Below are 17,147 nucleotides of genomic sequence, written 5' to 3' on the forward strand. Positions count from 1 at the left end.
TGGAGCTGGCCACCAGCACAGCTCACACAACCACACACACACACACAGCTTGGCTGAACTGTCACTTAGTGCTGAGGAGGCGCTCCTTTCTTGTTACAAGCACTTTTCACAGTGTTTAAAAAAGTGAACTCCGTCTCTGACTGCAACCCTTCTCTGTTTTCTGACATCCAGTAGTAGGAGATCATCTAATTTTAACCAGCTTAGGTTCTGGCTCTGTTCATACAGTATGTATGAATAGCCTGTTGTTAACAAGACAGTAAAACAAATCAAATCCAGCACTGGTAGAGGAAGTCTTTTACTTAGATACAAAAATAAATTCCACATGAACTCTGTGACTTTGATGCATGTAATGTTCTGTCTGTAAATGTACAGAAAATATGCTTGAAATTTTCATAATAATACGTAATACTGATAATAATGATGATGATGATGATGATGATGATGATGATGATAATAATTATATTTATATAGACCATTTTAAAACTGAGTTAAAAAAGCATTTTGACAATCAAAGCAAGAGCAGAAAAGCAGGAAACTGTTAGGATGAACAAAAGAAATAAAAACAGAAATGAGGCCGAGTTTAGAGAGGAGACATACAATATTTGAATATAAAGGAGAACAATTGGAGGGAGTAGATGTCATAAAAAACAATAAAGACACACATATGATATGTAAATCAACTGCTGCTGGACAATTCTCACTGATCAGCAGTGAAAAAGATAAAAATAACTGTCTGTCAGTAGGATATGGCAAAGACGGTTCATGGCCCATGTGTCTTTCATCATTGAGGGAGGTGTTCAATGAGTGAACTAAGGGCAGAGATGTTTTTTTTGGGTATCAATTTCTTGTTGAATCTAAACTAAACTACAGCCTTCAAGTTTGAATGCATAAGTGACGTGGAAATGCTGCAAAAAGTAGAGCATCATTTCTGAAGGCATCTCATTCAATCATAACACCAGTGAGCAAAATCTAAAGAGTAAGAGGCAGAAGGAAAAAGACATTTACCGACTTAAGATTTGACACCTGCATGAGAGATGAGCCCACAGAAGCTTCTTTAATTCGTTCCCCTCAAGCTGCTTCACATCAGGCACTTCAGAGTTCATCATCAGCTGCACAAACTTGGCCAAAAGCAGCATGAACCCTGATGAGAAAGTGTGTTGGATTTCTGCAGAGGAGTTTTGCAGGAGCTTGTTGAATGTGTGCTGAGAGCCAGAGCGTCATCCCCACCACCTGCCCACACTATGTCCTTTGCTGTGTACTCCAGCTCTCTGTGCTGCGTTCAGGGTTGTTGTCTGAGTCAGTCTCATTCAGTCTTTTATTTTTCTGTTCTCCAGTCTGCACGTCAGCGGTCGTCAGGTTATCTTGCATGATGTGGTGGAGGAAGCAAAAGTTCATTTTCTTCTTCACCACTGTGGAAACTTCTTTTCTGCATTTGCTCCTTGTGGTGCAGCTAGTGCCTTCATGAGCCCACAGTGGTCTGCCCAAGTCTGAAAACATTTGGTGGTTCCACATGAGAGGTTGTTGTATTTGAATCATTTTTTTTTTTATTTTGGTGCTCCTCTCACTTCTTCTGAGCTCAGCTGGAAACAGGAATGTCAAAAATCTGTGCTCACTAATCAGGATTTAGCAACATTTCAATGCAACTCTTCTGATTCGTGTGGGGTTCTTGAGGGATTGTGGTGAGACCATAAAAACATGATCTCACCACAATCTGACAAACTAATCCTTTAAAGTAAAATGGATGGATTTATCTCTTTATTGTATTACATAGTGCTATAAAGTTTAACATTGTTGTTGTGTGCTCATCTCACTACAGAAAGTTCACTATAAGCATTTTCTTGACATTTAAAAAAAAAAAAAAAAAAAAACCCATGGGGATGATTTAAAATTACAGGGGGCCTCTAATGGACTTTGATCAGGGTGAGAAAATGCTTTAGGACCTTAATAACATTATCAAACCTTTATAATGATTGATAGACTTATGAATGGTGATCCATCAGTTCTGTAGCATTTGACTCATGATTGTATCAACTTGTGTTTTGCCAATTTTCCTTTTGTTTAAGCAGGTAAAATATGATCAGGTGGACTGTGCTGCTGTGTGCGTGTCTGAATGTCATCTCAGCAACATTTGACTACATGTATGATGAGCACTCGTTTATGGGTAAGATCTCGGACCATGACATCTTATTATTTCATGAGTAATATGAATTAGACCTACAGAACTGCAGTAGGCCTATACTGCAGGTTAGATATATTTGATTATTACATTTGACAATCTCCAGAGCACTTCTTGGCCAGCTGGAGTGTGCTATCATCTTTCTTCCTATTTCATTTCTTTCTTCTTACACAGACCCAGAGGATGTGCTGAGTGTGAGCATCCCTCTGCAGGGGCCACAGCGCCCACTACTGGGAGGAACTATGGTGTTACCGTGTTATTTTGAGGTGCGTGGTTTTGAGCTTTTACCCAAATTTCAGTTTGTATATGTTTGTTTGAGTACCACTACACAGTATATTCTACTGTATATTTATGGGGATGATTTGTGGAACAATGGACCAAATGACAATGTGAAATGTGTATGAGGGAATTCAGTTGGGGTTGATGTGGCAAGTTCATGAGTTTTTAGTTATGTATTTAGGATAGCCTATTTTAAAGAGTATTGGATTCAAAATTTGAAATTCACAGTTACAGAGCCACAAATAAATAAGTCACCGTACTCTGCAAAGCTGTTTTGGTTCTTTTAGCTCACATTTTTGGTTTTACAGCACATTTACTGGAAGGGGTCACTTGATGGTTTGGTAGCAATATTTTTAAAGCAGTTGGCTGCTGTTTTCTATAGAAGAACAAACAAACAAACAAAAAAATCTTAAATTAACAGCAAACAGCAGATTGACACAGTTACAGAAAATACTGTGAAACACGGCTAATAAGCCAGATTGTTTCCCTCAGAAGCTGGTGGAGACCAAAAATAGAGCTAGAATGAGCATATGAATATTGGACTTCACAAACATTGTCTGAAAACCGTGCTGCTTTTGCAACATTTATCTGTGGGTGCTTCAGCTTGTTTTTGGCAGCTTTCTTACCCACAGATTTTAAAGGATGACAAATACAGCTTTAAAGAGACATGTATAGATGTAAACAGACAACCTCAAAACAAAAAACATATGTATAAAACAGATAAAATAAAACATAAGAAGAAAGACAAAGCAATTCATCTCCAAGGGGTCTAAATGAAAAAAGAATTGGTATGTGGAACTGATATGACAAGTTCATGAGGTTTTAGGTTTTAAGTGCATTGAATTCATTTGCCACAGAGCTTGCCTATGAGATGTGTGTTTATGTTCTGAGAGGTGCAAATATTGTGTACAGAGGAGGGTCTGTATGAATTAGATCATTACCGTCAGATTACTGTGTTTATATTTCAGTGCACCTAGGAAATAATTTGTTGGTGCATGCATGATGCTGTTATCTTGTGTAGGACCACACTGTCCCAGACCCAGGAGCTCCCAACATTGCCCCCCTTTCCCATCGTATCAAATGGAGCCTTGTCACAAAAGAAAAGGTCACAACCATCCTTGTGGCTCTGGAAGGACAAGTGCGTATCACTGAGAGCTACCTGGACAGGGTTCATCTGGTGGGCTACCCCAGCACCCCAACAGACGCCAGCATTAAGATATCTGAGCTACGGTCCACTGACACAGGAGTATATCGCTGTGAGGTTCAGCACGGCATTGAGGACAATCACGACATCGTTCATGTGCAGGTTCAAGGTAAGCAGATGTGCTGTCACAGAAGTGTCAGTGAAATAATCATTGTGGATACAACTGAGATATCCAGGAGAAAAGATATTCATTTGGTTTTATAATGTCACATCATCACTGTGATCGATCATAATTTGCAAATAGGCAACGTCGGTAACCCTCAAGTTCTCAACACATTAGCGGGTGTAGCACAGTACCATAAACACTGGGTGCTCCAATCTCCATAATGTGATGTTGCTCTTTTAGAGAGACTTTGTCAAAGTTTAGAGTAAAGTTTAGAGTAAATGTTTTAGTTTTTATTTAGCTCATTTGTTTGTCTCTGTGGGTGTCAAGTCATTAACACTTAGAGTGAGAAAAGGCCAAATTCTTCATTATTGTATTATTTTTATTGTCACTATCAATAAACCTGACAATTATTTTCTTTTATAAGTGATTATTATTATTCCCTGAAGCCCAGTTTAACCTTTTTGGTTCTTTTAAATTATTCTGTCCAACAGTCAACGCTAAAGAGTTTCTGTGTGTAAAGTAATAATGTCACGTATAGGGGAAGTCAGCAGGGGCCAAATAACTCAATCTTTAACTCAATGCAATGATTATCTCTCACAGACCCAGATAAAATAAAAATCCTATTACTACAATAAAGTTGAAGGTTTGGTGGAACTTTCCTCTCAGTGCTTTTGCTGTATTGAACAATCATGTTGACCTCAAAACTAAAGCACTTGTTTATCTCTCCAGGTATTGTGTTCCACTATCGTGCCATCATGGGTCGCTACAGCCTGACTTTTGAAAAGGCGAAAGCAGCGTGTGCTGAGAACAGTGCAATCATGGCTTCACCTGAACAGCTGCAGGCCGCCTATGATGATGGTTTCCACCAATGTGACGCCGGCTGGCTCTCCGACCAGACAGTCAGGTCAGTCTGTCATGTAGTGGGCATCAACTCTCTACTACCCCCAACTGACAGAGGGTGGAGCAACTACCTGACCAGTGGTCATGAAAACTTATGTGTAAATAAAAGTGAAAAGCAAAGAATAGCTAATTAATTAAAATCCTGGACTTCATAATGGCCATTTCATAACATTATGTTTTTTTAAATTCACTTTTAGGGGAAGTTTATTTTGCAAAATCTCACAAAAATATTTCTTGTTCTGGATAAAGACATATAATAATCTCAATCGTTATTATATAGCATCATGAAAATACTACTTTGTGGTTTGGACAAGGACGTTCTATTATCTTAGAATTCAGTCATTGATAAACAAATAGGAATGTAGTGGGTTTAAAGTTGTGGTACAGCTGCAAATATCAGATGTCAGTGTCAAATTATGTTTTAATTTAAACTGAAGGTACCCGATCCATGACCCTCGTGTGAACTGCTATGGCGACAAAGAGGAGCTGCCCGGGGTCAGGACGTATGGAGTGAGAGACCTCAATGAGACTTATGATGTCTACTGCTTTGCTGAGAAGATGACAGGTAGCCTATACGTTATGATGAGCTCTGCTACCTCCCTACCTGTAGTTTATTGTTCATCTTCTAACAAACTTCTCTTATCTGCTGCAGGCAGAGTCTTCTACACCGCTGCTGCAGAAAAGTACAGCTTCTCTGAGGCGGCGGAGGCATGCTCTAAGCAGGGAGCTCGTCTGGCCACCACTGGTCAGCTCTACCTGGCCTGGCAGGGCGGGATGGACGTCTGTAATGCTGGTTGGCTGGGAGACAGGAGCGTCCGCTATCCCATTAACGTTCGTCGGCCGCAGTGTGGAGGCGGTCTATTGGGGGTGCGAACAGTTTACCTCCACACCAACCAGACAGGATACCCATTCCCTGAATCTCGCTATGACTGTTTCTGCTACACAGGTACTACATCATTCAGATAAAGAATACTGAAAGGGCTACTCTGCATATTATCACATTCACCCACATTTCCACTTCTCAGAGCCTAGGTTATGTTGGCCTCGTCTGTTTGAAAATGACTGGATGTTCCTCAGCTGGTAGCTAAGTGGATGATGATGCTCCACTAATAGCCATGTATAAGAGAAGCAGTTAATCAGCGGATGCCTGATCTGAAGTGTACAATGTTAGTTAGAAGCTGGCCTGATTACAGACCAATTTGCAATGGATACAATTACTATGTATGGTGTCACATTGATTGGAAATTATCTGTAATGACAAGTCAGCAACATCAACCTTACCAATCCTTTGGGATGAGGTGAAACAGAAGATTCATATCTTGAATGTGCAAAACAAATGATTTGGTGCAAGAACCCGAAGGGAACTTTCCCAACATATTATGAATCAATGTTTTGAAGAACTGAGGCTGTTTGACAGCAAAGGGATGAACTTCCCTGATAAAGAGATAATAGAGACAAAAAACAGGCTAAAATTAACATAGTTTCTAATGAATGATAATATTGTGATTTTTGTGTTGTTAATATACAATTCTCCCTCCCCCATCACCTTCAGACTCACCTGATGAGGAAGGTTCAGGCATCATAGAAGAGGGAAGTGGCACACTGAGTGTTACCACAGTGACACAGAGCCCGGAGGTGTTCTTCAGGAGGACGACCACAGAGAGCGAGGCCATCGGAGAGGTGGAGACTCAGCAACCCACAGTTGTGGACGTCGGCTACACTGAGAGCCCCACAGAGCTGCCACTTCCTCAGCCGCCCAACGTCACTGAGCTGATCACAGACCTGATTGAGTCAGTCACTGCACAGCCCGACATCGGCAGGGATCCCAGCAAAGGCTTTGTGATGCCTCCACATGGTCAGTAATGTAACTGCGGATGCATGTAATGATCCAACTCTAAGATTAGATAAATGTTATGAATATTAATGAATAATTAATAATGTTCCTTATATTGTTTTTGTGGGCAGGTGTGGTCTTTCATTACCGCTCAGGCTCTGGTCGATATGCGTTCACCTTTGTTGAGGCTCAGCTGGCCTGTCGTAGCATCGGGGCCTCCATTGCCACACCAGAACAGATGCAGGCAGCACATGAGGCTGGATATCACCAGTGTGATGCAGGATGGTTGCTGGATCAGACTGTAAGGTGAGTCTGAAACATATTTACATTGCAAAAGATTTCTGTCCCAAATGAATTGCACAAACTCATCACATTGGTTCATTTATAGGTATCCCATTGTTTCCCCTCGAGAGAAGTGTACTGGAGATCTGGGGGATCAAACTGGAGTTCGGTCTTACGGTTTGAGGCCAGGAGATGAGAGATATGATGTATACTGCTACATTGATGGGCTCAAAGGTACGAAATGATAATAACGGCCCACTACCATAAAAGCCCAGTGACTGATGAACAAAATCCTATGTGACCCGCTCTGGCGAAATGAGTCAGGAGGTCGCAATGTTCTTTTTTGCACAAAATGTCCGGGTGAACCTTCATCCCACTTATGCAGAATGTTTATAATCTGCTCCTCAGGTGAGGTTTTCCACTTGGGATCCGCTGAGGGTTTCACCTACGATGAGGCTGCCTCCAGCTGTCGAGAGCAGAACGCCATATTGGCCTCCACCGGAGAGCTATACGCAGCCTGGAAGATGGGTTTTGACAAATGTCGTGCTGGGTGGTTGGTGGATCGTAGTGTCCGTTATCCCATCAACAACCCTCGTGCTCAGTGCGGGGCAGGGATTTCCAGAGTGCACACCGTATATGCTGACCCTGACCGGACACACTACCCTGAACCTAATGCCAGATTTGATGCATATTGTGTCAGAGGTAAGCTTCTATTTGTTGATATCAGACATACTCTGAATTCTTATTTTCATCATTACAACTAATGAAATTCATTCACCGTTTTCTCTTCCTGTTAAATGCCTGCAGCGGACATTCAGCTTATCGCAAATGAAACTGGACTGAACATCACAGAAATCCAGGAGATCCTTCTGAACCTGACGTCAATTTCTGATTTGTTGAGGCCTGGTAAGCTCTGATTAAATCATTAACATTTTTCACAGATCAAACATATCAAATATCCCTTTTATTTTCCAGGTTTCTGAAGCTATTTCTTTTCTATGTCTTTTTTATAGCTGTTCCTTCCATCGCCCCACCCATCCCTGTGGAGATATCTGGCTCTGGTTCAGGCTCGGTAGACTTTAGTTCAGGTTCAGGGTCTGCAGTCGGTGTTGCCTCTGGGGATCAGTCTGGTGACTTGTCCGGCTCTGGAGACCACTCTGGTTCTGGGGATCAGTCTGGAGACCACTCTGGTTCTGGAGACAAGGTTACCTCTGGAGACCTATCTGGCTCTGGAGACCACTCTGGTTCTGGAGACCAGGTTACCTCTGGAGACCTATCTGGCTCTGGAGACCACTCTGGTTCTGGAGACCGGGTTACCTCTGGAGACCTATCTGGCTCTGGGGATCAGTCTGGAGACCACTCTGGTTCTGGAAACCAGGTTACCTCTGGAGACCTATCTGGCTCTGGGGATCAGTCTGGAGACCACTCTGGTTCTGGAAACCAGGTTACCTCTGGAGACCAGTCTGGCTCTGGAGACCTCTCTGGCTCTGGAGACAAGGTTACCTCTGGAGACCTATCTGGTTCTGGAGACCAGTCTGGTTCTGGAGATCAGGTTTTCTCTGGCTATCAATCGACTTCTGGAGACCTGTCTGGCTCTGGAGACCTGGCTGGAAGCGCGAGTGCTGAGCTGGCCAGTGGAGAATCAGGTCTTAGCAGTGCAGATGCTTCTGGATCAGGTCTCAGTGGAGAAGAATCGGGCTTCACTATTGTTTTTTCAGGCATCGACAGCATTATCTCTGGAGAGGGCTCAGTTTCAGGTGGACTCCAAGAAGCTGAAGAGGGCAGCACAGAGGTCCTTATCATTGATACATCTGAATCAGGCTCTGGAGTGCTCAGTGGTAGTGGGGACCAGTCTGGATATGTCTCTGGATCTGGATTCAGCTCTGGAGAGAGTGGCTCTTCCACGTACAGCTCTGGTTTCATTACTGACTTTTCCGGCTCCGGTGGTTTCCCCTCAGGATTCTCTTCTGGAAGTGCCAGTGGAGAATCAGGAGATCTTCCAGGAAGTGGAACCCCTCAGATCGTACTGATTGATGATGAACTGATTGATGCATCTGCTCCTATCACCCACAAGGAGCATGAACTTGGAGGAGGACTTCTGCTGTTCAGTGGCTCTGGAGACATGTCAGGATCTGGGATGCTCAGCGGCGATCTCAGTGGCTCGGCTTCTGGTAGTGGCTCAGAGTTCGGTTCAGGGTTCTTTTCAGGTGTGACCTTTGTGGGGTCAGGGTTCACTGAGCTAACAGTGTCATCCTCCGGAGAGCAGGAGGCTTCTGGGGTTTTGCTCTACAGCTCTGGACAGGGAAGTGGTGAACATTTGTCTGGATTTGGAATTTCAACATTCATCTCTGGATCAGGATCAGGAATGTCTGGATCTGAGTTCTCTGCAAGCGGAGAAGAAAGCAGTGTTACATTCTTGAGTGGGGATTTCATGACAGAGGTATCTGGAGACACTACACTCCCTATGGAGCTTGGACAGGCGTCCTTGGAGTACAGTGGAGAGGGAAGCAGTACCAGCGGTAGCTTTTACTCCGGTAGTGGAGATGACTACTCATCCACAGCCAGCAGCATTCCTTCAGGAGCTCCCTCTGGATATCTGCCGCAGGTGGTGCTGCCCTCTCTGTCCAGTGAATGGACACTCAGAGAGAGCACAGCAGGGCCAGAGGAGGCCTTAGGTGGTGCCGAACTGTCACAGATCCCTCATGATGATGTCTACGTGACCCATAGCCCAGCACTCGCCCCTGCAGGACTGGCTGCCCCCCCCACTGCAGCCACACCCACCTCTGTGCAGACACCAGGCATTGCAGGAAAAACCGAATCAACAGAAGGTAGGTCAACAAAAAAATCACAAGTTTCAGCTTCTAACATTATAATATTTCTAGTTTTCTATTATTCACAAATACAAACAATGTCAGATGTCAGCTTGGCTTGAGTGAAACTGCGTTAGACATGTTTCATTATCATCTAGTCCACACCTGTATCTACAGTCTACATGATTAATTAATTAACCTAAAAGAATATATACCAAGATCAACAATAAATACTTTGACCAATGACCACAAATTACATATACATGACACTTACAGCACTGGCCTGTGTATTGACAATGTGTGATTGAAGACATCGTATCTCACCACTGCTACTGTCCAAAGTTGGACAAACAGCTGAAAGAAATCTATTGCAGTCTATAAAGAGTCTTGCAGACCACATTATTTCTGCCTCCCGTAACTAACAACTGTAATTATTTCAATTTGTCTACAGTCCATTGGCCTGCATCTAGTCCTGTCTGTGTGGGGGGGGAAATCATTATCTCATTACAGACATCCAAATGCACCCAAGCAAGTGTTGTACAAAGGTACAATGAGTTCATATCGCTCAACAGCAGATCAATAGATCAGTTTTAAACGATGTTGACTGACTCCTTGATTGTGGTCACAATGCTTCCTGTTCTCTGATGAGAGTATCAGCAAACGTCTGATTTAGCTGTCAGCAGTCCTGGAGTTTCTTTTTCAGTCAGAATCACTAACTAATTGTTGATCAGGTTTGCTGATGACTCATATGTATTTGTCCTGAATTAATAATGCAGACGCAGAGTAGGTCCTGTGCCAAAAGACTTTCTTGTGACCCATGGCACAAACAAAACAGTATTCAAGTCTATTAACATTACATTGGGATTGTTTACTACTGTAGCACCACTGTCAGGTAGATGTAAATTAAAACGGTGCTTTCAGTACCAAAAATACTGAAAGCATGTTCGTGGGGATGGGGGTACTATCATCTACTGCAACTGCTCCGAAGACTGAGCCACCAGTTCAGATGAAGTTTCAGATGTTTCTCATGGCTCATGGAGAGATTCCCCTTTATTCTAGGTGCCTTTAACCCATGTGATCCCAACCCCTGTGGTTCTGCCTCATGCACAGCGGAGGATGGAGTTGCTCTCTGTCACGGTGAGTCCCAAAACAGTGGCATGTCCTTTTTTTAAAAGAAAAACAAAAAACTCTTCACCTTTCTTTCTCTGAAAACTTCTGAGATCAGACTTGGTTCATCAGACTTCACGTGTAACATTTCTTTGTGCAACTTTATTGTTAAACATTTTGCATGTTTGATATTATTGTTCTGCATTCTGTTGATTAATCAGCACATGAAGTAACAGCTTCATATAGGGCTAAACATTTAACTGGTTATAAACGAATCACTGTTTATGAATGAGCCTTACCAAGTGTCTTGTTTCTCTCTCCCTGCTGTTCGCTCCTGATGTGTTTTGCATCTTATGTTTTGTCCGTGTCTGATTTGCTCTGTTTTGCATTTCGTCTTTGTCTGGCTATGGGTCCTGTGTTTGTGTGGCAGGTTTGAGTCTTAAGGTGTTTGTCAGATATGTATCAGCTCTGCTGTGAGATTGCACAGCCTGTGTGTCACGTGTTTATCACAACTGTCTTCAGCCTATATGTTGTTTTTGGTCTGCTGTGCCAGTGCGCCGCCTCCGCTCTGCTGTTACGCATGCTGATCCATGAGCAACATATGTGGTGTCTGGCATCATATGAGTGCTCTCGTACTGCTTGAATTTAAATACTGATAATCTGCTGCAAATAATCACAGATTCAAACATAAACTTAATAATTCAATTATATTTTAACCTTTGTAAATATTAACTCAGATTTAACCTTCATCACCGTGTAACCCTGAAGGCTTCAAATGATAATATTTATCAATAGCAATCAAACATAGAGGATGACTCATTGTGCAGTAAGTTTAGTCTGGATCTGACGTTGCAGCAGCTTCAGTATTACTCACTAACTCCTCAGTCCTGAGGTCTTATAGTCCTGCTATCACACTTTCACCACCCTCACATTGCTGGCCAAATTCCCACTTCCCACTTCCCACTTCCCACCCCCACCCCCACCCCATGCTGAAACAGTAGTGTCATCCGCCCCCTTTTTTGCAGAGGTAGATGTGTGCCATTCCAACCCGTGTGCCAATGGAGCCACCTGTGTGGAGAGTGCAGACTCTTACAAATGCTTATGCCTGCCCAGCTACGGAGGGGAACGCTGTGAGATCGGTATGAGATCAGCTTCAGCTAATAAATACTAACAACAGCCTCTCAAAAACAACTGAACGGAGAGAGACGCTAAACATCACGAGCAGACAGCATCATCTCTCAATGTGGCTCTGTGGAAGCCATGAGGAGTCCTGGAGGTGGAGGAGGAGTCGAAGATGCACAAAGTGTATCAGTGATGTCCCTGCTACTATCACAGGAACCAGGGCATAAAAGTAGCAAAAGGATCAGTTCACCCAGATAACACATATGATATCATGTCATACTGTAACTGTTCAATGCTTCAATGATGAAACATTGAACAAGTGACCCTTTGTCAAACCCCTTTGTTGAGCACATGTGGTGGTGACTCTCTATAAGACTCACCACCACCCATCGAAGACTCTACGGATAATAAGTTGACCTTGGTCTAAGATCATTTTGTTTGACAAACATGAGGATGAAAGTTTCCTAAGTCAGGAACAAACATCATCCAGACACAGGGACTTTGTTTTAGGATGGGTTAGGGTATACAGTAGCCTATAGGGTATATAGTATCTGGGCAGTAAGAGAAATCTCAGAGGTTCACAAATAAATACAAAAATATCTTTATGGCTAAATCTCAGTGAGGGTAAGTGAAAAAATATGTTGTTGTTTTTTTTAATTTTGGTGAACAGGCTCTGTAAATCAAATCATCAAAGTGAAGAGTATGAATGAAGCCTTTGAATGTTACACCAAGGGAAAAGAAAATTGGAAATTTACAGTAACATCACTGTTGGGCATGGCCCTGACAGTTAAACTGAATGATTATGTGTAATTTTCCATTCTGTATTGGGACGTTTGTTTTGTGCGTCAGAATGGAAACACTGTCCATCGTCACATTGATGCTGGATGCCAGAGCGACTGCGGCAGAGCACTGGGGAAAAAACTATGTTCCTGTCTGACTCACAAAACAAGTGCTGAATACATAAAACTGAAAGACTGGGTTGTGAACAGTATCAAGCATTTCATTAGCTCCAGTGACAAAATGAGCTCCTCATCATCAGCCGCTTCATCAGAGAATGAGGAATGAAGTTAAATCTTCCCACCAGAGTTTCGTAGTTTGAAAACAGAGTGTATGTTTGTGAGAGTGTGTTCAGATTGCTGTACATTGATTTAAGTGACCTCTTTCACAATGTCAACTCGTGGGTGTTGCGGCTGCAGACGAGCAGCAGTGTGAAGACGGCTGGACCAAGTTTCAGGGAAACTGCTACTTGCACTTCTCTGAGCGAGAGACATGGCTGGACGCAGAGAGTCGCTGCCGAGACCTGAACGCCCACCTGGTCAGCGTCATCACCCCGGAGGAGCAAGACTTTGTCAACTGTGAGTGCTTAACACTGTGTTTTTGTTTCCATGGAGATGGGGACAAGAAAGAAAATAAAAAATAAGGGCCTAAACAAAGTCTTTTTTTCTGCTACAGCAAATGCACAGGACTACCAGTGGATTGGGCTCAATGACAAGACAGTAGAAAATGACTTCCGCTGGACCGACGGCACTCCACTGGTGAGTGAGCACATTAAACTGAGGCGTTGCTCATGTAGTGGGCAGACCCAGGTCACCATCAACGCTACACATTGGTATTGGCTGAATGGTTAGGATATTACAACATAAACTGTGATTGTACCGATGTGAGGACTGTCGCCATGATTACCATTTGCAATGACACCCAGTTCACTGCTCTGCCTGTGTCAGTGCAAGAAAATGAGTGAAATTTGAATTGTGGGTGAACTATCCCTTTAAGTTTAGGCACAAAAGCTGCTTAACAAGGTTAAAGGCAGTAAATACTTGGTAAGAGTTAGAAAGAGAGCATGATTCCGGTTAACACTCCTGTACTCCTGCACTTTGGCACTCTCAATACTATGCCACCACTTATCTCTGCTCCTGTCATAATTACTACGGCCACTAGATGTCAACTTAACAAGCTGTTAAACAAACAACCCAGGGCTTGTTTTTTACTGGTAGACGACTCAAAATACCAATATTCAGGTCATGATCAGTTCATCGTCTTTTACACATCAACATCTGCCTGATAGAGTCCAGTGTTCTACAGGTAGGTGTGGTTGGGAGTGATGGTTTTCAAACAGTTTGGCCTGAAGCCTCCTAAAACAAAGATGTGGTTCCCTGAAGTTTTATGTGGACTCTCATCGTACCGGGCAGAGGCCACAAGGCTCAGAGACTCCTGAGACTCCTGATGTCATATAATCACACATTTTGGAGTCACACATTTTATTCTGCTCATTCGAAGCTCCTTGTTACATCCATGAAACACTGCAGGAAAGTCTAAATTAGACATGATCAAAGCATCAGTGTTGGGACAATATGAATAGTCCCACATCCCAGGTTAGGAACCTCTACTGTTATGTGTTACATGTTATAATCACAGTGTTTTCTATGGTTGGGTACTGAGCAGGAGCCCTGGCTCGTTGCTGGAAGTTCTTTTCAGTGACCAAACCAAACAGCATCAACAGGAAAAGAAAACAACTCTAAAATATATTCCCCACAGACTAACAGCATGAAACAGGCATTAGAAACACTGTAATCCAGTACAGACATGCTTTAATCATATTTATGTACTGATTTGCATTTGACGATAAACAAAGTTCAATATGCAGGAAAAGTTTTTTTTAATAGTGTCACTGATCATCTCAAACAGCAAATGCAACGTGAAATGTGCTGTTGTCATTTGTGATAAGAGGTTGCCTGAGCAGTTGAAGTGAAAATGCAATGTCATATCAAAACAAGCACCAGAATAGCACTGCACCACCTGATCTGCATAAACACAGTCACAGAAGCAAACGTCACCCCACCCAAGTGGGTTTATTTAAAGGCACAAACTTACCAAACAGATTGCACAAAGAAAAAAAGGGGACTTTATTACCAGGTGTTTGGATGAAAACAGCTTTTATATTAGAAGCTGCACTTGAGAAGGGTTGATGCTTCAGGTACTCTAAATATTTTAATGTCTCATCTAGCAGATGATGTCCAACAGCAGGAGCAAATTAGTGAACCTTTTTACTGCTCGTCTAATGCATTATGATGCATTTGGTGACATTTGATAGTGGTGTCTCATTTATAGGGGAATATTTCTCAATGAAGAGGTGTGAATGAGAAATAGGATTAGGCCTTTAAAAGTCCAGCCTGAGAAAGAGAGAAGCCATTAAACTGAGATAGAATCCAAAGAAAGTTGCAGGGAAACCGTGAGTGAGGTTTAACTTTGCTGCTGGAGCTGCAAAAGGACACCTATCACCTAATTGGCTGTATTTTTTCATACAGTGGTACTCTGAACATGGCCTCAAGGAGGGAGTGTGCCTGAAATTAACTACTCCCTACAATGTGTCAACTGAGTACACCTAAAGGCAAGAGAAGCAAGGCGAATAGCAGCTGTCAGCGAGGTGACAATAGTTCAAACAGGGATAATGACACTCACTTTTTCAGCAGTCTCTCCTCGAGGGCATTCGAGGAGAGACTGTTGCAGTTGTGTGTATGCATGAAAATGACAGGAGAAGCCAAGGAATGAATATTGTTGTTCTTTTCTCAACTCCCCAAACTTCATAAACACATGCACAAAGCAAATGTGGTTGTTGGATTGTCAGTTCTGGAAAGTTGCAAATCATGTCAGCACCACCAGTTGTAATGTCCATACAGAAATATAGTTAGTGATGATGCCATTTACCATCTCACCTACAATAGAGCAAATAATTTTTACAATTGCACAGACTCAAAAAGTAACATAACATCCCAGTGATTTTTCATGCAGCACATATGCAACACAGGGAGTGTATAATTATTAACATTATATATTTAGTTTATTATAGGTTTATTAAAAACATATCTGTTAAAAGAGCTTTATGTTTATAGATATCTTTCTGATTAATTTCTTCTTGACTTTACTTTCTGGCAACACTAGAAAACCAAGAGTTTTGGTTTAAAATCAGCAGACATACAGTATGTACTATATTTGGAGCTAGTCATAGTCTTTGAAACTTCCTATAGCAGCAAATCGGACAGTGTACATTTTTATTCTGGAAAGAAGTTAATTGTGTTTGGTCTGAATGTTTTTGTGAAGAAAGTTCAGAAGATCATCACACAAAGCCAAGTTTCATGGTAACCGAGCCATTTGTTGTAATATGTATAGTACTGCTTCGAACTCCACCATGGAAATAGTGCTCTTCTTCATTGTAAAACATTTTTTGTATTTCCTTCTTTTCTTTAGCAATTTGAGAACTGGAGGCCCAACCAGCCGGATAATTACTTCAACTCAGGAGAGGACTGTGTGGTGATGATCTGGCATGAGAACGGCCAGTGGAACGACGTGCCCTGCAACTACCACCTGCCATTCACCTGCAAGAAAGGCCCAGGTACAGTAGGCTACCGGCCACCTTTTTCACAAGGTTGTACATGTAAAAGGTTGTAACAGTCAACTTTTGCCCAATGAGATAAAGCGGAGGATGTACAATTCTGACATTATAACATTATTCAGTAAAGTCCATACTGTTTGCACATGGATGAACAGGCGCCGAATGGACCCATGACATGTAGGAGGTTTATCAAAGCTTTTGTGGAAATTAAAAAAGCCACATAGAGATTCAACTTTCATTTGATTCATAAAAAAGATATGGATAAGTGCACGTTTAGATGCTGCATTAATTAGCATTTCTTACATTGGTCCAGTAGTTACCGGCTGTTTTTTAATAACAATTGTTGTGAGAGGCACATGGTTTGATATGGTCCCTTGTTCTGTCCTCAGTGTCTTGTGGTGACCCACCGGTGGTAGAAAATGCTCGCATGTTCGGCTACAGGAGGGAGGAGTATCCCGTCAACTCCATCATCCGGTATCAGTGCAACCCAGGGTTCACACAGCGCCACCCACCAGTGGTTCGCTGCAATGCAGATGGACAGTGGGAGAAACCCCAGGTGGAGTGCACTGACGGTAAGTCCATGTACCCTGTAACTCATCCTAGGACTAATAGTTTACAGAAACAGCAGTGATAGATGTCGTTTCCTAACATTAACTCATCCCCCTTTTGCATCTCAACTTGCTACAGTGAAAGCCAGAAAAAGAATACAGCGGAGGGGCAGCAGTCCAGCAGCCAGCAGTGATCTTCACTGAGGAGGACAAAGAGGAATTCATTATTTAAAAGAACATTAACAGCACAAGAAAATCAATTTTCCATTTTGGTGAAGATGATTTGAACGGTTAAATTGCTGGAAAGCCGATGTGAAGGGTGCTACATCATGGTAATGTGATTCTCGTCTCTTCTATCCCCTGCCCCTAATAATATATTTTAATTAGAT

The 17,147-nt window shown here is 42.4% G+C and overlaps 1 protein-coding gene across 1 annotated transcript; it reads left to right on the forward strand.

Moving 5' to 3' along the window:
* Positions 1 to 2,073: 2,073 nt before the first annotated feature.
* LOC311001535 (aggrecan core protein-like) lies at positions 2,074 to 16,962 on the forward strand (the record flags this gene model as incomplete). The annotated part of the gene is made up of 18 exons (XM_083992620.1): positions 2,074 to 2,161; positions 2,351 to 2,442; positions 3,477 to 3,768; positions 4,495 to 4,669; positions 5,103 to 5,230; positions 5,318 to 5,611; positions 6,218 to 6,520; positions 6,631 to 6,805; positions 6,888 to 7,015; positions 7,190 to 7,483; positions 7,589 to 7,687; positions 7,795 to 9,609; positions 11,724 to 11,837; positions 13,017 to 13,175; positions 13,273 to 13,355; positions 16,066 to 16,210; positions 16,600 to 16,782; positions 16,898 to 16,962. 18 exons carry the CDS (start codon positions 2,074 to 2,076, stop codon positions 16,960 to 16,962), a joined length of 4,632 nt encoding a protein of 1,543 aa, XP_083848746.1.
* Between the last annotated feature and the right edge of the window lie 185 nt (positions 16,963 to 17,147).

The sequence above is a fragment of the Trachurus trachurus genome (assembly GCF_905171665.1).
Source record: "Trachurus trachurus genome assembly, chromosome: 3".
NCBI lineage: Eukaryota > Metazoa > Chordata > Actinopteri > Carangiformes > Carangidae > Trachurus > Trachurus trachurus.